The sequence below is a fragment of the Herpailurus yagouaroundi genome, unplaced genomic scaffold, assembly GCF_014898765.1.
Source record: "Herpailurus yagouaroundi ecotype Mexico unplaced genomic scaffold, PumYag 511, whole genome shotgun sequence".
Classification (NCBI taxonomy): Eukaryota; Metazoa; Chordata; class Mammalia; order Carnivora; family Felidae; genus Herpailurus; species Herpailurus yagouaroundi.
In genome coordinates, this window is record NW_024412728.1 from 67,963 (window position 1) to 87,828 (window position 19,866).

At 47.2% G+C, this 19,866-nt stretch overlaps 1 protein-coding gene and 1 long non-coding RNA gene across 4 annotated transcripts in view; both read right to left on the reverse strand.

The window, feature by feature from the left end:
* Positions 1-2,811: 2,811 nt before the first annotated feature.
* Positions 2,812-19,866, reverse strand: part of LOC121023085 (DLA class I histocompatibility antigen, A9/A9 alpha chain-like) — an 81,797-nt gene continuing 64,742 nt past the window's right edge. Inside the window, exons 5-8 of one of the 3 annotated variants that reach the window (XM_040464768.1) lie at positions 19,628-19,735; positions 19,142-19,174; positions 18,958-19,005; positions 18,400-18,828 (exon numbers count right to left, since the gene is read on the reverse strand). In XM_040464768.1, the coding sequence (XP_040320702.1) occupies positions 19,155-19,174; positions 19,628-19,735 (128 nt within the window). In that variant the 3' untranslated portion in view covers positions 18,400-18,828; positions 18,958-19,005; positions 19,142-19,154. Of the gene's footprint in view, positions 2,853-18,399; positions 18,829-18,957; positions 19,006-19,141; positions 19,175-19,627; positions 19,736-19,866 lie in introns of those variants that run through there. The other 2 variants (XM_040464767.1, XM_040464770.1) reach the window with 2 other exon arrangements.
* On the reverse strand, positions 10,042-17,562 carry LOC121023088 (uncharacterized). The gene is made up of 3 exons (XR_005787242.1): positions 17,378-17,562; positions 14,385-14,642; positions 10,042-10,094 (listed from the first exon to the last, which is right to left on the reverse strand). It is a non-coding gene; the product is annotated as an uncharacterized LOC121023088 (long non-coding RNA).

Consider the following 19,866-nt stretch of genomic DNA (forward strand, 5'->3'; position numbering starts at 1 on the left):
TCAACCTTTTGATTGGAATTTTACTTGGTTTATATTGAATATGATTCCTGACATGGTAGGATTTGGGTCTGTCATTTTGCTCTTTGTTTCTGAAGTGTGTCATGTCTTTTCCATTCTTGTACCTCCTTTCTACCTTCCTTTGTTTCAAGCAATCAGTTTTTGTTTATGCTTCGATTCTTCTGGTGGCTCTTTAGCTATACTTATTTCCGTTAATTTTTATTGAGGTTGTAGGGATTGAAACCTGCATCTTTCACTTTTCACAATCTACTTAAGGCAACATTAAACTCCATCCAGTACATACAGGGATAGAGTTTCATTTAGCCTTCTCAGTGCTAGTATTGTTACATGTGTCACCAGCATACATTGTCAGTCAGATAATATCATGTACCTCTTAGTGTTTGCAACAGTCATGTCTTCTAAAGAAGTTAGGAATAAAATGTACATATACAGAATAACACCATTTCTGTTGTTAATTACTCCACTCTGTTTATGAGTTAACATCTGGTGTCATTTCTTTGTGGCCTGCAGGACTTCCTTCAAAATGAGTTCATGGCGGGGAGCTTGCAATGAATTCTCCTAGCTTCTTTTTTTTTTCTTTTTAATTTTTTTTCAACGTTTATTTATTTTTGGGACAGAGAGAGACAGAGCATGAACGGGGGAGGGGCAGAGAGAGAGGGAGACACAGAATCGGAAACAGGCTCCAGGCTCTGAGCCATCAGCCCAGAGCCTGACGCGGGGCTCGAACTCCCAGACCGCGAGATAGTGACCTGGCTGAAGTCGGACGCTTAACCGACTGTGCCACCCAGGCGCCCCATCCTAGCTTCTATTTATCTATAATACATTGACCTAAAACTTACTTCCTCACCTATATTTACTAGTTTAAATTTATCTTTCCTGTGCCATTTCCTCCCTACTATTGTTTTATTTCTTGAGGTTTTCAGGTGAGATAAAATGTCCCAGGTGTGAATGCACAGTTAGAGGAATGTCACCAATGGTTTAGACTCATGGAGCTAGTACGAGGAGGACGATAGAGAACAGGTCCCTTATCCTGTGTATCCTGATGCCCCTTTCCATCTGGTCCTCGCCCCAGCCCCCAGCCCTGGGCGGCCACTGGTCTCCTTTCTGTCTGCACTTGTGACATTTCTCATTCTATTACATTTCTCACGAGGAGGCTCTCCTTATCTCCAGCAATGTGTTCTTTTTTGAAATCTCTTGTGCTCCTGATGTTAACATATCAGCCTCCTCATGTCACAGTTTGCCTGGCACAGCTGTTCCATCAACTTACGTTCTGCCTGTGTCTTCATACTGAAAGTGCACATCTTGTCTTTTTTTTTTTTTTAATGTTTATATCTTTATTTTTCAGAGGGAGAGAGCTGGGGGTGGAGAGAGAGGGAGACAGAGAATCCGAAGCAGGTCCCATGCTGCCAGCACAGAGACCGACGTGAGGCTCAAACTCACAAACCATGAGGTCATGACCTGAGCTGAAGTCAGATGCTTAACCAACCTAGCCACCCAGGTGCCCTGAAAGTGCACGTCTTGTAATCAGCACGCAGTGGGACATGTGGCTGTGTCTACAGGGGTGTCACATCTTCAGCCTACTTCTCCTTAGTAGAACTGTAGGGCTCCAGAGGACTTTGTTCCTTTTCTATGCCTCTGCCCCTTTACTTGAAAATTTCCAGTATTCCTGCTGATCTTTTCCTCCTAAACTCTCACCTCACAGTCCTTCCGCCTCCACCCTGCCCTGCTCCTCAGCACCTATCTCGTGTAAAGTGTCTGTGATGCCAGCACTCATGTCCAGTTTCCAAGGTCTGTGTCATTATCCATTGCGATGCCACAGATTATAACATGATTCTGCAGCTTCATATGACATTATTATAGCAATAATAATAATAATAAAATAATATAAACATAATAATAATTAAAGTGTAAGGACAGGGAAGTGGGGCAGCTCCAGCTAAGCTGTCTCATTAGGTTGCAGCCAAGATGCAACTAGAATCGCAGTGATGCGAAGGCGTGACATGGGCTGGAGGATCAAGGTCACGCTCCCACGTGTGGCTACTGGCAGGGAGCTTCAGCGTCCGCGGACTCTCAGGGGGAAGCCTCAGCTCCTCACTCGTGGGCCCGTCTGCAAGTGAGGATCTTTCTGACAGGGCACCTGCCTTCTTCCAAATCCAGGATCTGAGAGAAGGAAAGAAAGGGAAGAAGTGGGAGAAGAAAACCACAGTCCCTTTGAGACCTGATCTCTGAAGTCACACACTATCACGTCCCCCTTATTCCGTCCATGAGAAGTGAGCCACTGATTCCAGTCTGCACACAAGAGGAAGAGAATTAGTTCTACCTCTTCATGGGGGGAGTATCAGTGAATCTGTGAACATTCTAAAACCATCGTGTCCTGTGTGGAAGGTGTTGTCAACTTTGAAGATTTGTCTTTGTTTTGTTGTGTTTTTTTTGCTTTGTTTTTAAATATATATTTATCTTAAGAGAGAGAGAGAGAGAGAGAGAGAGAGAGAGAGAGCATGAGCAGGGGACAGTCAAAGACAGAGGGAGAGAGAATCCCAAGTAGGCTTCATGCTCAGCAGGGAGATCCAACAGGGGCTCCATCACACGACCAAGAGATCATGACCTGAGCTGAAATCAAGAGTCAAGATGCTTAACTGACTGAGCCACCCAGGCTCCTCTGTCTTCTTTTTGATTCTCTCATGTGGACTTGGAAGAGCCTCAGTGTGGTTTTCTTTTGCTCTTCTTCTCTGGTGAGTTACCAGCTTCTCAGATCTATAAGCTCAAGCTTCTTGCACTAAATTAGAGGAGTTTTCAAATGGGATTTCTTCAAATATTTTTCTGTCCTTTTCCTCCTTCCCATTTTTGGACTCTGATCATCTGTTTGCTTTTTTTTATTGTCTGTGGATTTCTGAGGTTGTATAAGTTTCTCTTCAATCTTTTTTCTCTGATGTTTTGGATTGGGTAAATTCTATTGATTTATATTCAACCTCATTGATTCTTTATTCTGCCTTCCCAGGCTTTCTGTGAAGTTTACCTATTGAACTGTCATTGCATTTTTTTCCACTTTCAGTTCTAGAATGTCAATTTGGTCTTCTTTGTACAGTCTACTCCTAATTCAGATTTCCTTTCTGCTCACTCTTTGATAACTTGATTTTCTTAAATTCTTTCAACATATATTTATTCATTTTTGGATGCTCATGGCTGGGTTTGGTGCTGATTGCAATATCTGGGAATCGTCACACAGGGAACACGCTTGTGTTGACTTTTGCATAGTCACACATTTCTGTTTCTCTACCTATCCTTTAAAATATGTCCTTTAAGTGGATTATGCATTTTAGTTTTAGCAAATCTGAAATCTATTGTCTTTTTTTTTTCTTTGACGATTGTGTTTTTCCTAAAAGTGTTTCACGAGCATGGACCGCATTATGACATGAACATTGTTGACTGGTGTTATCTATTCCCAGTTTTTCCCACCTCCAGGGGCTGCATTTTATCCCGGGTCTTCAGTGAGACTCCCTCCAGCTGTGTGGTTTGGGGGTCAGTCAAGGGTTTGTGAAGATTCTCCTTAGAGTTTGATCCTCACCTCTTCTGTGGTCATCTTTTTCCTGGTATTTCCCCCAAACTTCTAAATGTCCTCCAGCCACAAAGTCTGAACATCCTTCATCCATTATGGTCTTATCTTTTAAGTCAACTCTGTGCCCTATGTGGGGCTTGAGCTCATGGTCCCAAGATCAAGAGTTGGATGCTTTATAAGAGACTCTTAAATACTGAGAACAAACTGAGGGTTGATGGAAGGTAAGGGGGAGGGGAAAGTGGCCGATGGGCATTGAGGAGGGCACCTGTTGGGATGAGTGCTGGGTGTTGTATGGAAACCAATTTGACAATAAATTTCATATTAAAAAAAAAGAAAGTGATGGCAATTATTAGATAACCTTCTATATCTTGTTATAAAAAATAAAATGAAAAATAAAATGAGACCTCCCTCTGGTTCCTCTTGCGTTATCAGCACTGTCTCCTGAGTGTTCCCCAGCCATGCAGAGTGTGGTGCTCATCTAGGGATTTTGACCGAGATTCTATTCAGATTTCAGATCTCAACTCTCTGTTGCTCCCTCACTTTCAAATTTCCCCTTTAAATGTCCAGCTCCTTGGCACTGTGACTGCTGTCATCTGCCCCGTGAGCCACTGGGCTGCAGTTACACTGGGGGAGGGGAGCACCCAGAGGGGAGAAAGCTCTGAACTTGTGGTTCTCGTCCATTGTAGTGGTGGTTATACAAGAATAAAGATCTCTTGTTTCTTCCTGCCTGCATTTATTTTTCATGGACTTCAAGTATTTATTTTAATGTTTTCTTCAGTTTTGATAATTGTCTTCTGGGGAGGAACTAACTCCACCCCCTCCTCCTGCCGTTACTGAAGTCTCACCTGAGAGAGGATTTGGGGTGAAAAGGTCCCAGCCCGTGATCTGATCTTGTGAGAACAAGGTGGATTCAGGCACCTGAGGTTCCGTGTTCAGGCATATCCAGCCTGAATGCAGGGAGGCCTGGGATCTGGGCACAAGCTGACTGCATATAACCCACAGTGACAGAGGAGGATGCCCCTGCACCACCTCTCATCCACTGCTTCTATAGTATTAGCTAAAAAACGCTCTGTACATGAGAATTTTCTTACATTATCTGCACTGAGTCACCAAAAGGCAGCAAAGTTTGAATGGAGGCCTTGGAAGTGGTTGAGTTAAATCTGAAACAAGCACCGCCTTGTCCTCCATCGTCCTCAGAAGCTGCAATGACCATGACTCTCCCCATCTGACGGTTGCTTGTAGCCTTCATCAGGGAGACGTCCGTATTCTTCCCTGTGCTCTGGGCATTTGAGCTGGAGGCTTCTCTCCAGTTCTGAGGAACACCAGCCCTCGGAGCTGTAAGTGCATTGGTATCATCAGATCCTTCTGAGTAACAAGTGTTATCCCCCCAAAGAAAAACGGAGGATTTCTCATCTCATAAGGATTCTTCTCACATCACAAAGGTATGAAAAGTGTACAGAATCTTCCCTGGGGCATGGAAATGGCACATTTTCTTGAGGGCCAAGCTTGTACCCAGAGGCCTCAGCAAACTGCACAAATAGTTGGTGGGCAGAAGACGTGCTCAACAGCTGTTCTACACAAACCTCTGGGCTCTGAGAGACTTGACCACAGATCTGCCACTTGCTAGTGAAGCATGGTTCACTGATGGGACAGCTGGGTGTTCACATGTGGCAAATGCAAAAAAGTGCTGTGGCCATCCACCAATGAGGGGAAGCTGCTACCAGCACCCAGCAATGGAGACTCGGTGCAATTACGGTGACATGATTGCCCAAAGGTCACACAGGCGACAATGACTGAAGCTCATAGATTCATCAGCTTTTCTGAATGGAACTGTTGATTATCAGGCCATGTGACTTTTGAACACTGAGTTTGAAGGGCACATCACATGGTGAAACCCCTTATAAAGAGGGTGAAGGAATTTAGACTAACATTTATGGTCCACATTTCATGCCCAGGAGAATGGATTTCAGGAACAGCACCAGACTTACAGCATCGGTATCTGCATTTTTAACAAGATCTTCACAGAATTTGCTTACGTGCTGGAACATCAGAAGCACGGTTCCAGGACCATGTTCCTCAAGGTGTGGTCTCCAAACACCTGGGGCACCGCTTAAGAGCACATTCACAAGCTCTGTCCCAGAGGTGCTGCGTCTGATTCTCTGTGAGTAGATGCACCCAGGAAGGTGCCTTGTCAACAAGCACCTAGGTTCTCGTGCACTCGAAGCTTCAGGACTGGGCTGTAGATGGTGGGAAGTCTGGGCAGGGCTGGGCTGTGGGCTGTGGATGGGACAATGATGTGAGGCACCTGGAACACACCCGCCGAGTCTTCTCCTAGCAGCCAGTGTGGCAGAGACATCTGACACGTGGACAACACAGATGTCATGCTCTCCTTGTGAGTCACCTCATGTGATGGCAGGGAGTCTGTCACATTTGTCTCCTCATGGGTGCCCAGTATGGGTGCAACACGGCTCTGGTAATAAACACACTTCTGTGAAGGTGTCATGAGAAGCCATGGGGGAGCATGTAAAGTTCAGGGATACAGGGTCTGCTGATCCTTGGTCCACTGAAGATAAAGAATGGCACTATTTTCCCTGTGAAGGAGTCCTGAACAGTAGCATGGTGACCTCATGAAAAGATACACCCTGGGCTCACTGGGATGTCATTATTGAGCTCCTGCCTGGTCCCTGCTGAAGAGTCACATGGAGATGGCTCTCAATCCTTGTCCTGTGCCTCATCTGTATGACTTCTGTCACAGGACAATGCCAATGGACGTGGGCCCTCAGGGAGGGAGGGCACAGTCTGGGCCTGCCCCCTCCCTGGATGTCTGCTCTCCCCAGGTCTGTTGCTGTGGTGTCTGCTCTGCATCTGGGGACCCATGTGTCACCTGGGCACCAGGCTAGAGGGCTGGACAGGCAGCAGGGTGGGCTGGGAGAGCAGACTCCACAAGCAAAGGACAGCTGGAGCCCAGCTGGGTTCTGGATAAACAGCCTACAGGCTGTGTGATCTGAACATGTGAATGATTTTGCCTGAGTATCTGCTTCCTCGTTATGAGTTCTGTGTGCTAGAATCTTCCTTGGATGCATCATTATTAGGAAGATGTACAATCGTGCGCCCTGGGTCCCAGAGTTTCCTGGTACATTCTCGTCACTCTCATGTGGCCACATAGAAGGGTCACGATAGCTGTCCTTCCTTGTCCCTGGTGTGGCTGTCTGCGCTATCTATTGCTCAGGTCAAGTGCACCCCGGAAGCACGTGATTCTCCTTCTGACATAAGGTTGAAGGTCAATAGTAGCTTAACACTGCATCCCAATGCTGACCTCACTCACCTCCCTTATCTCCTCATGCAGGCCTCTTGCATCATCACAAGAAGCAGGATGAGCACAGTACATCAGATTAGTTGGGGGCAGTTATGCATAATTTGACTACAGTATACTCTTAGGATTCTTCTCTTTTTTTGTAGTTATTGTTGTTAATTTATTACTGTGCCTAATCCATAATTGAAACTTGATCATAGGTGGGAACGTACAGGAAACATCATAGGACATGTAGGGTCCGGTACTATCTGCCATCACAGGCAGCCCTTGGGGTCTAGGAACATATTTCCTGCAAAGAAGGGGACTACTTTAGTTCAGTACCTTTGCGATCTCCAGTACCTTTGACTTCCAGGGCCTTACAATTGTCCCATAGCAGAGCTGGGAGGCCCTGGGCCTTCCAGCCTCATGGCTTTGTTCTAGAGATAAAGAAGCCTTGGCCACAGAGGGGAGTGGTTTCCCCAGGAAACAGAGGGTGTGCGAGGGCCGGAAGCCCCTGACTCTGAGGCCAGTGCCTTTTCCACAGTGACAGGGGACTGTGGTCAGGAGAACGGTGGGACTAGCAGGGGTTGAGATGCTACAAGATTACACGGGGGACCTGGGGAGGGTCCGATTCCAGGCTCCTCACACGTCACTCTGAGCCATGAGAACATTTCTAAATGTCCCCCACTCCTCCTGATGCCTCCACGTCTTCAAGCCCTGCTCAAGATCAGCTTCTTCATGGCACTTTTCGGATGTGAAGGAAGGTTTCTTTTTAGTTCTCTAAATTATACCAGTGCACGATGGGTGTGAGATTTGAATATCACAATCACTTGTGTGAGGAGAGGGGGTCTGGAAGAGTGTTGTGTAATTGTCTTCCTATTCTTTTATGTTGTGTGCCCTACTCTCCTATTACACAACACACACGCACACATGCTCACACTCCTTCCCCACACATGGATAACTAGGTCCTCAGTAAGTACTGGAGCTTCGTCTGAACGCACTGGTTCCTGCTTCAGGAATGCACTGTGTTCAGTATTTCTCCTCAGCTGTGTATCAGCCACCTCCAGGAGTCCCTGCATTTAGTGCCTTGGGCTCCATGGGTGACCAAACCTTCATCTGCCATGACAGTGAGAAGATGAAGACAAAGTCTTGAGTCCAGGGGTTGATGGAGGAGCCAAGGCATTTTGACGACAAGACCAAGTTCTTCACAAGCCAGAGGAAGAGTAACCACGTAAATATGAGAAATGTGCAGCGATACCACGGAGCACAGTCTGAACAAAGAGCACCCATGAAAGCAGGCAGGTTGGTGCCTGGAAGAAAGCAGAAGGCGCCGTGCAGACGACATCAGCCCAACCCCCAGGGACCAGACCCTCTTGTCAGGAATGCCCCTAGTGGCAGCCGGGGCAGGCAGGTGTGCACAAGCTGTCACTGGAGAGTGAAGGCGGCTACAGTCTGGTCAGAGGGGCAGGGTCTTTGTATCATTGATTAATTAGCTAACTGACTAAGCCGACTCAGTGGGCCAGGGACACTTCTTTAGGTCACTGTAGGCTGGGCACCTGGAAGTATGACCTACTGTTTGACCTCATAGAGCTTACAATTAAGATGGGGAAGCAGCCATACTTCTGTGATCGCGTTATTGAGCTTGTGAGGCATAATGAGAGGTAATGAAGACAGGTACCTCCTTAGATGTCAAATGAAAAGCAGAGAAGTGGTTACAGAGATGACAGACCAGACACCCCACTGAGAAGGAAAAGTTTCATGAATGAGGTGGAACTTTGTGTAGACCCTGATGTGTGTGTGTATGATTTGGGCTGGTAAGAGAAGGGTGGGATTCCAAGCAGGGAGAGGTTAGGCTGGGCAAGGTGTGGGGTGAAAGTGGACAGAGTGATTTCAGGGCATCGGTTATAGTTTAATAATTTCTAGTAAATGTCATGAGAACTTAGCATATGAAGCAGTTAGGGAAGAGATTTGCATGTGGATTCACGGCATAAATCAGCGAGAGGCTCAACTAAAGCTGAAGAGGGAGGCTGCTCAGATTTTACCACGAGATCCATACAGAAGCTTGAATTCCACAGTTTGCCAAATGGTTTGGTTACAGGCACCGAGAGTCCTGCCTTCTAAGGGCTCACAGCACAGGAGGAGAGAGACATTGTGCAGTGAAGTTGGGTACTGTGTGTAAGTAATGGACCAGGATCTTTTGTAAAGCTTTCTCAGTAAGTGGAAACACATCTAAAGAGAGATGCTCCTATGATTCTCATCATGTAGGAAATGACAAACATTTTACGAGCTGTGTGCAGGAACTGTTGGAGGACCAACATATAGCCTCTATTATATCACAAGATCATAGTCTAAAGGGTGAATGTTTCCTGCAGAGCAGCCCAGTGGGGTGGTGCAGGGACAAAAGCTGGAGGGCCTCTGCTGGCATGCTCTGCCCTGACTGCCACTGCCTAGTCCTGGAGAGGAGTTGGGCAGGCCCCCAACCCTGCAGTTCACTGTGACTTGGGGCTCCAGGAGGACACAGGACGGTGGGCGGTGGCAGGATGGCTAGGACAATGACAACCACCTGAGTTTGGACATGGACCTCTGCCATCTGTGGTCGTCTGATCATTGCCTGCTATCCTGGCACAGATGAGAGGTCAGTAGTCATCATGGTTTGTAGTAGATGCTTTAGAAGGCTTTGCCTTAGCCCTCCCTGTTTTGTCTACCACAGACCCTACCAGAACACATGTGACCCACCACCCCCTCTCTGACTGCCAGGTCACCCTGATGTATGGTGTGCTCTGGGCTTCCGCCCCGTACATATCACCCTGACCTAACAGTGTGCCAGGGAGCACCAGACCCAGGACAAGAAGCTTGTGGAGACCAGGCAGAAGAGGATGGAACCATCCAGAAGTGCTTGGCCATTGTGCTGTCTTCTTGAGAGGAGCACAGATTCACATGCCATGTGTAACATGAAGGACTGCGTAAGCCCATCACCATGAGACAGGATTTGGGAGGGATGAGGAGTGGAGCCACATATCAGGGAAACAGGAGCCCTTCTAGAGACTTGCAGCAGAGTCCAGGCACAGAGACACCCCTCACCTTTCCTTTACTCCTCAGATCCATTTTCCCAGCCACTATGCTCACCGAGAGGGCATCTGCTGACCAGGTTCTCCTTGGAGCTCTCATCATTGGGGTTGTTTGAGCAGCAGTTCTGATGGTCGGAAGTAGAGTTGCTGGAGGTGTGCTCTAGAACAACAAGAACTCAGGTGGGGAAGAGGTCCAGGTTTCTTCCTTCTGATCTAGAACTTCCTAACCTCAGTGTCCTGTTTATTCTGAAGGTAATGTGGCAACATCCTTCTGTGTAGCAAAGCCTGGGGTGGGGGGTGGGGGACAACCAGGGTGGGAGAGCAGTCAGAAGAAGGTGAGAGGCTGAAGACCTGCTGGACGCCCAGAGTCCCAATACCAGGGGGGCAGTGCACATGGCTGCCGCTGGATTCCAGAATCTCAATCTAAGGTCACATCTCCCACTCACTTAGGAGAGCTCCAGGAGCAGGCATGCTGAGATCCAGAAAGTACTAGAGTCCCTAGGGAGTGGGATTCTTTCTAGTGAGACAAATATTCTCTGGTGTTTCTCCCTCAAGATACTAAAATTTTTAAAATGATGAAGTGGGAGTGAGCCATTCCCTGGGTGAAATGGCAAATGTGAAGGGAGTGTGTTATGTGTATGTGTGTCTGTCTGGGTGGGTTCACAATCCCATAGAAATGTGTATGGGTATTTGTGTATGGAGGTTTGTATAGATGTGTATAATTGAACATATATATGGGAGAGAGAGAGAGAGAGAGAGAAAGAGAGAGAGAGACAGCACCCATTGCTCTGAGGATTCCTCAACTGTACCTCCACACTGGCCAATTCATGGTTGCCCCACCCCCACCCCATGGGATATACGTGACAGAACAGTTCTTCATCTGCAGGAAGTGAGAGGGGCTCAGGCTGATGAGTGACAGGGAGAACTGGTACTTGTCATGTAGGAGGAAGAAAACAGGAGCTACATTGGTGGGACTCTCTTCCTCCCCAGATTCTGGTTCAAGGGATTTGCATGAATTAAATCATTTCAACCTCATAATCGTTCCATGATTGGGGAAAGCTATTAATTCCAATTTATAGGCAAGGAAATAAAGATCATTCAGAAGTTAAGTGACTCAGTTCGCTGAACGATGATTCTAACAAATCAGACTCCTGAGCCCAAGAGCCCACCGTTTTTTGTTTGTTTTGTTTTGTTTTGTTTTGTTTTTCATTCCTGGAACTGTTCACCTGCTGCATTAAGAGTCACCTCATTCTGTGGCTCTGACAGCTTCTCCTCCTCCAGCACTGAGTCTTGTGAAGGGTATGCATTTCTCACAGTCCCTATAAGTAAGACCATGGGGTTTGAAGTGACAGAAGAGTTGGTTCTACATTGGCTGATGGACTTGGTTTGCTGCAGATGGTGGGAGAGACGGTCATAGCTGGGCTGTACGGAGTCCACGGTGTGTGCATCTGGGCTGTGAGGTGGGCTGCCCACAATGCTGAGGGGGAAAGACCAGCTATGGCGGGTGGGGGCAGAGTTTCTTCATCACTGTTCTATTCACAGCCCAAAAGCACAGCCCTGTGCAGGCCTGAGAGACACTGGGGTGGCCATTCATGTCCTTCTAATCCCTGCTGTCCCCGTCTTCTCTAAGTGACCTCCTGGTGATACCTGCTCTCCAAGGTGAGAGGTGAGGCCAAGTCTAGCCTCACTCTCCTCAAGGTACTTCCTCCTATCCTGCCTTTCCTCACTCATGGGGCCTCCCAGATGCAGGAAGAGCAAAGAACTTGACATTCACGTTGTAAATGTCTGTCTTCAAGACAGACAGGATGTCTGTCTTCAAGAAATGCAAAGCCTGCCTTAGGGGGAGGACTGAGAGTTCCCTTGTTGGTTGGGCTGGGGGCCTCAGTGTCCTGCTGGATGTATACAGAAGACTGACATCAGTTTCTGCTCTTTCTAATGCAGCTGCTGGCCTCAGCAAAGCTTGTAATTTGAGCAGATAGTAGAAAACTGGAGAGGTGTTATATGACCCAACATCACCACTGCCACATTTTATTGGTTACAGGATTTTCCAGGTCCCACCCACACTCAGTGGGAGGAGACTCCCCAAGGCCAGTGGACCAAGAGGTGGAGCCCATTGGGCTTTATTATAGAATCTGTATGCAACAGGGTGTTCCAGTTGACAGATGGCAGGAATGGAAGGTACCACATTCTCTAAACTGGGTGGATTCATACACAGGTGCCCAATCACTGAACAAGACGATTATCACTCTGAGTGTCTCATTGGAGAAGAGAACTGCACAGCTGAGCTGTGTTATTAAAGCAGAGTTCTAGATACAAGATTCACATTATCGTTTGGAAAGGTCTGTCTCAACTTTGTTGAGCCTCAGAGGTCATCTTCTCTGAACACTTCACCCTGGACTTGTCAGACCTTCTAAACCACTAGGAAAGCATTATCACTAAACTGAACTTTTTCTTTTTGCTTTCCTGTGTCATACTCCCAGGCAAATCCTGGTCTCCCACAATTTCTTCCAGTTTGCCACATACAGGATCCCACAAAGTTACTTCTTGTAATTCCACTTTGTTGGTTTCTTTCCCTTCATCCATTTACTTTCTTAATGATATTCTTTTGTATTGATGAGTCAGTTACATAAGAACGTTAGTATTCTCTACCTAAACGTTTTCACTAATTTTTGGACCAAATGGGCAAAGGTTCTCTTTCCAAGTCTCAGCTCATTCCCACGCAGGAACAAGACACAGAGGTAACGTTCCTGGAAAGTCAGGGGTTGGCACAGAAGCTCATCAGAAGGAGACATTTAGGTCACAAGGTATGTACCTGCATCTTCTTTTTGTCTCTAGCATGTGGCACAACACCAGGCCCACAGTAGGCACTCAACAAGCTTCTGCCTGGAGGGTGCTTCCCAGAACTCATTATACTCATTGCATTTACCAGGTTATTCACCTCACTGTGAATTCCTTTTTATTTCTGTAACTGTGGCCTAGTGGAGAGCTGACCCTCTACTACTGCCTAATATGTGTCTGCTAAATGGAGGCAGGCTTTCTTGCTAATTCAAAATTCATGTCAACTGACTGAGACATGCACAAGATATAAAAACTTTGTATAACATAAGGGAGTACAGAGTGAACAGTAAATTTCCTCCTCCATCCTATCCATTTTTAAAAATTTAAGTAGAGCAAAAATCATCCTTATTCCATAGTGATAGAGTCATGGGAGCACAGAGTCACTCAGATTCAAACCAGATTCATGCACCAGCCTCCCATGAGGCTATGTGTGTCTGTGTGACTACATTCCAGCCATTATGGTGAAGCAGAATGAAGTAGTAGGTGTTGCCCTGAGAGGGGGGAAGCTTCCTCTTTTTCTGCTTTCTCTACATGGCACATGGACCATGGACATGGTCTTAGGTACTCTGGCTCATGCTACTAAGGGCAACTTCCCAGGTCACAGGAAGCTGCATGCCTGGACAGCCTTGTGGGGCAGAGATACCCTCACAGCCCTGGATGGCTTGACTCACTCATGGGAGACACATAGAAGCTGTGTCCCATTCATCCCACTGGAGCTGGATTTCTGCTGCACACGACGGAACTAATACATACAGAGGGAGGAGGACTTCCAAGAGTGGGTGGCCATGGTGGTCTGTTCTGGAGATGAGCAGAGATATGTACACAGGGTGCACCAGTGTGGGCTCCCTGGGACAGTGTCCTGGGTTGGAGGAAGGGAGACCTGGGCCACAGGGGCATCACAGGAAGACTAGAGACTATTCTCCTTTTCATTTTCTGGTCATGGGGCTGCCCTGGGGGCGTGTTTGGCTCCCGAGATGTTACCTTTGGGAGACGTTGTTTCTTCCCTTCTCTTCTTGTCCTGTTTACAGAGTTCACCTGTCCTTCCAGCCATGATGACCATCACTGCTGGTGACCTTTTTCCTCCTCCTCATGCCATCTGATGGCAGTGGCTGTGCAGGTTGAGGTCTATAGAAGAACCCCACAGAAGGGAAAGGAATGCAGGGTCATTTGTCATTGTTTCCCTCAGAAACCCCTACTTCCCCAGCCTGGCTTGATGGCCCACCTGGGAACACTTGACTCCAGATTCCTCATGTCTTGTGCTTGGTGTTCCCAGATATACTTTGTATGACTTCACCCTATTCTATTTGTTACCAGCAAGTCACTATAACCAGCTTCTGTTCCACAGTGGCTGTCACTCAAAGGCATGAATACAAGAGGATGGGTACTTTGGAGTCATCTTAGAGTCTGCCTACAACAGGGGTGACTTTGGGAAACACCTGAATGCATGGCCTCTCACAAGGCTATGGCCAGGAATGCAGAGACTAGCATAAATGAGGAGTTCAAGTGCAACAAAGTTGGTGATCACTCCCTGGGAATCCAGAGCAAAATCATGATGCCAACGTTGTTGCAGCTGGACACAGCCTAAGACTCCACCAGCCAGGTGACCACATACCAGACTCTGACTCAGGATGTGGAGACAGGGAAGCTGGGACAGTGCTGATGCATTTGGCACAGGCGATGTGAGTGGCAGTCCTGTCATCCACCTGCCAGGGGCAGTAGCCATAGCAGTCCTTGCCTCATGGACCAGTGGTGTGAACAGTGGCATCTGTGACCAGCACCACGGACAGTGGTTCCTATTTGGGCCTTGACCTAGGGTGGGTCTATGGACTTTCCTCCTGGCTGTTGGCCTCAGGACTTTCTGTAGCCTTGGCTGAAATAAATGACGCGTAATACTCTAAGTAAACATATACATGATATACATTTACCTATAAATATATATACTCATAAAGTATAAATATACTTTGCTTTATACTTCTTATATTTATCTTAAAAGACATTTTAGCATTTATTAAATATAATTTATATTTTATATTACACATTTAAAATGGATATTATACATCTCCCTGACTATATATATACATATATGTATATAACAAATATGTAAATATTATAGTAAATATATATTGTTTCAGTTAAAACAACTTGGACTCTGTTGTTTAAAACAAAGAGTGAGAATCTATCTACAATCTATCCCTTGTAGAGAGCAAGGATTCAGTACTTTTTTCCATTTTCATGGAGTTAGATTTGACATATAACATTTTATAAGTTTAAGAGCACAACGTTTTGATTGGATACATTTGTATACTGCAAAACGATTACCACCATAGAGTCAGCTACACCTGCATCATGTCTCAGTAACTTGTGTGTGTGTGTGTGTGTGTGTGTGTGGTGCAAACATTTAAGATCTACACTTAGTATCTCAGACATTTTATGTTGAGCTGATAACCACTTCCTCTGTCTGCCATCTGACGTGCCCCATGGGAGAGAAACTGTTTCTTCCAGCATATCTTGCATTTGTCTTCCTAAAAAACACCCATTTAAATATGGATGTAAGACTCCTTCCCACAAGGAGGGCTCTCATCAATGATTTCAGTGATCCTGGTGGAATCCCAGGATTGCTTGTGGCTTTGTTACAAAATACTCAGGCGTCCCCCTCGACCTACCATCTTAGAGTGTGTGCGTGTGTCAGGGAGGTGAAGGGTCAGGAATCACTTATTTAATAGGCCCCACAGGAAAGGCTGAGGCACAGCCATGTGGGAATCCTGTTTTATGTGCTTGTTCCTCGGTGTGTGATCTGAAGACCACCAGCAGCACCAACCTTGTTATAAACCCAGAATCTCATGCTCTATTGCAGACTGTGTAGCTCTTCCTAAGTCCAGGAAATTCCAGTGGACAATGAAGGTCAGGTCTCCCTGGTCTATGTGCCTTCTAAGTGTAGAACCAGAACTGTTCAGTATGTGCGTGTACTCTGATCAGCTTGCTTAGCACTGAGGAGTCCAGGGTTTGGTCCTGTTCCTTTCTCTTCTATAGCCATCAACCCCTTGGTGACCTCAAATGCTGAAGGCTCTAAGCATCATTTATATGGGGTCACCTCCATATCTATTCCTCCAACCTAGATATTTCTCCCACCCTGTACTCTATATCCAGATGGAACTTCGCTTGCATTTCTAATAATCTCAGATTCGACATTCCTAAATTGGGTGCCTATGATGCAGCTTCCCCAAATGTCCTACTTCCAAAATCTTCCCTGTCTCATTGGAAGACACCCCCCCTTTCTTCTTGCAGTCTGAAGTATTGGATGCTGTCCTTGATTCCTCCTTCTCACAACCCAGAAATAATACATTAGGACATACTGCAAAGTTCATCTTTAAATGTATCCAGAACATACACACACACACACACACACACACACACACACACTAACCAGACTACAGCCACTTCCTGTTATTTTCTCTCTTCAAACCCCAAAATAAATCCAACATCCACCCTCCTGGAAACTACACTGGTTTCCTACAGTTTCCATACTGGTCTCCCACACTTCACCTCTCGATTCTGCACAGCAGCAAACAGATGCTTCTAAAGAGAAGTAGTCCCAGGTGGACCATCTGTTCTACACCATCTAGTGACTCCACATGTCACTCAGAGAAAACTCAAAAGCCTTCTAATCCTAAAGTCTAGACATCTGACCGCATTTCACATGCTCTCTGCTTCAGCCACAGTGGCCAAGGACACGCTCCTGCCCTAGTGCGTGTGCCTGGAGGTTCCCCTGCCTGGAAAGAACTCCCTGAGACATGCTCTTCAACAATTCCTTGTGTCCTGCACATCTCTCAGAGGTCACCTTCCCAGTGAGGCTCACACTTACCACCGTAGAAAAGTAGCCACCTTCCCTGTCCCCGCACAAGTAACTCTCTGGATCACCTTCCTCAAAGCACCTATCAATTTTCAATTTATTTTTGTATTTTTTTAATGATTATATTTGAGACGAGGGATACAGAGTGCAGGTGGGGGAGGGGCAGAGAGAGAGGGAGACACAGAATCTGAAACAGGTTCCAGGGTCTGAGCTGTCAGCACAGAGCCCGATGCGGGGCTCGAACCCACGAACCATGAGATCATGACCTGAGCCAAAGTCGGATGCTTAACCGACTGAGCCACCCAGGCGCCCAACCAATTTCCAATTTAAATACTTTCCTTATTTACCACATTTATACAATATACACTTGACTCTGAATTACACTGGTGCGAACTGTGCACATCCACCGATATGTGGACCTTTTTACAAAAGTGCTGTCAATGCACTTTCTCTTACGCTTTCTTACTATTTTCCCCAGCCTATTTTATTGTAAGAATACATGTTACATATACATATAATGTACAAAATATGTGTTAAATGACTGTTCATGTTTTCAGTAAGGCTTCTTATCAACACTATGTTATTAGTGGTAATATTTAAGTTTCAGGGGAGTCAAAAGTTATACTTGGATTTCTGACTGCTCAGTGGGGTCATTGCCCTCAGTCCCCACATTGTTCCAGGGTCAAGTGGAGTCTGTCCCTCACCCCTAGGACATATTCTCCACAAGACCAGCACGTTTGCTTCTTCTTACTTACTGATGTGTCCTAGATGAAAAAAATAGCAGGTCCTGCACGTGGCACACGACATTATCAGTGGAACAATTGGTCAGTGGAGAGGACCTCTGTCTTCTGGATGAGCCTCAGACACAGCCAGTCCGTGGCAGCTCCCGCACAAAGTGCCCCCACCTCACCATCAGTGCTGCCTCTACTTACCCCACGGCTGCCCCTCCCTCTCTCTGCTCAGCTCCCCCCTCCCACAGCGTTTCCCCTGCACAGCACAGCACAGCACACAGTTACAGTCTTGTCTTCAGAATCACTATACTCAGCCTCTATGGGGTCCTTTCTCCAACCACACAAATCTACATTAGACCCTGCTTTATAAATCCATGAACATGGATGGGAGCCAGCACCAGCATCACTAAACTAAGGGCAGGGAGAGGGGACAGAGAGACAGGGAAGGTAGAAACTAACTGAAGTTGAACAAGGATGAGAAACTCCCAGATTCCTCTCTGTCTACCTCAGGATGTAAAGAATAATCCAGAAGACAGCTCTAGAGGGAGGAGATGGATGAATCTGAAAATTCATGTCACCAAACCACAGAGACTCCTGTGTGCAGGGCCCACCTAGGCTTGCAGAACAACAGCCCAAAGGACTCCTGGTGCTGTAACCACTGGGGTCATCTGGGGAGAAGGAGACAGAAACTCGGACACACGAGCAAGAACAGGCCTGATGCTCCACAGAAACAAGGGAAAAAAAAAACACCCAAAAGATGGGCCTACGGTCACAAACCAGGATGGAGCTTGCTGACCCAGTCACAGGAAGCTCTTGCTCTACAAGGTCCTGGTGACAGGTGATGTCCACATCCCTGTGGTCACGGTCCTGGTGAGACAAGGTTCCACAGAAGGGACAAGGACATGGAGCAGAGACATGACCCAGCTGAGGAGGGAGCACGACACTCCAAGGATGCACTGAGCACCGACTGGACCCAGGCCCCATCCCCGCTCGGCTCCTCCAGCCCTCTCCTGTCGCCACCTGCAACAGACACGGCACAGGAAACAGCGGGTTCTGGGAGGTTCTCAGGGCTTTCATTTATTTTCTCTTGCAATTTTACAAATCTTCTCTTTTATTACCTCATCATCCCTACATGCCAAGAATTACAAAACACAAATTCATATCTGGATTCTCATTGTCAGTAGGGAAGTAAGGCGTCAGTACTCGGTCCAACATGAAAAAAAGACGGGGATGGAGACGGTCCAGCACTGATTCTGCTGGAACAGGAAAGCAGGTCAGAAAGGGAACACGAATCAGTACGGGAGGGGTCATAAAGGGCGGGGGGGGGGGCAGTGTCCTGTGTCCTCACAATATGCTAATAGGAATGCAGACACATTCTGACACCATCTGCAGGAAGTCAGGGGACCTCGATGGCACCAAGTGGAGTGTGAACAGATCCTGTATCGCTCAGTCCCTGAGGGGCAGTGGGTCTCACACTGTGAAAAAATTAATCATGAACACATTTAGATCAGCCACATAAGTGCCACATTCTCAACAGCCCCCCACATGTCAACATGTCCCTAGTGCCCCCACCCCTCCCCACTTCAGGCCCTCCGGAGTCTTACCTTTAGGAGCCATTAGAGACGAATCAGAGCCCTGGGTACTGTCATCGCCTGGGGTAGAACAAACAAGATGAGATCAGAGCCACAGGAGCTGAGACTAAAGGAGCAGCTATGGGCGGGGGTGAAATCCCCATGGGGTCCTGTCTACACTATCCCAAGTTTCAGGGATCACCCCCTCCATACTTACGTGCAGCGTGAGACTAGCTTGGTCCTTCTCCTCCTGTGGAAGAAAATAGCATGTTAGACACCTGGGACAGGTGGGCCATGGGATCCTAGAGCAACCTCCTAATTCTAGTTCACAATGAAGTTTCCAGAATTCTGACTGAAGACGCAGGACAAGATTGGATACATGAAGAAAGAGGTGTGTGTGAGGGGGTGGGTGGGGGGGGGGGGTCACAGGACAACCACTTGCTGGAGGTCTGTCTGGAGCAGGGACCTTCCTCTCTGTCCTGTCACTGCTGGGAATCAGGTCCCCATCACCAGAATTACCAAGTGAAAATCTGTCCTTCATTTTCACAAGTGCTTTGCTACAGAGTGATTGTTAGTAACAGCTCCAGAGTGGGCAGCTACATGTGTGTGGATGGAACTTCCCAGGAACCAGGCAGGACAATGTGTTACCTAGGAAGCCCCCCAGCGGGACAAGTGAACTCAGATCCCCCCATTCTGTTCCTACCTGAGCACTTCTTCCTCCAGATCACAGCTCCAACCACCACAATGACCACAAGGACAACCACACCAGCAATGATTCCCCGGATGGGGATGGAGGGCTGAGAGGATGGCTCTGGAAAGGGAAGGAAGGTGAGGGGCCCAGACCTCTGGCTTCAGTCTTGACTTTGTGAAGTTCTCCAGAAGGGCCCTGCTTTCTCTGACACGGGGCTCTACCCCAAACCCTCCTTACCCCATCTCAGGGTG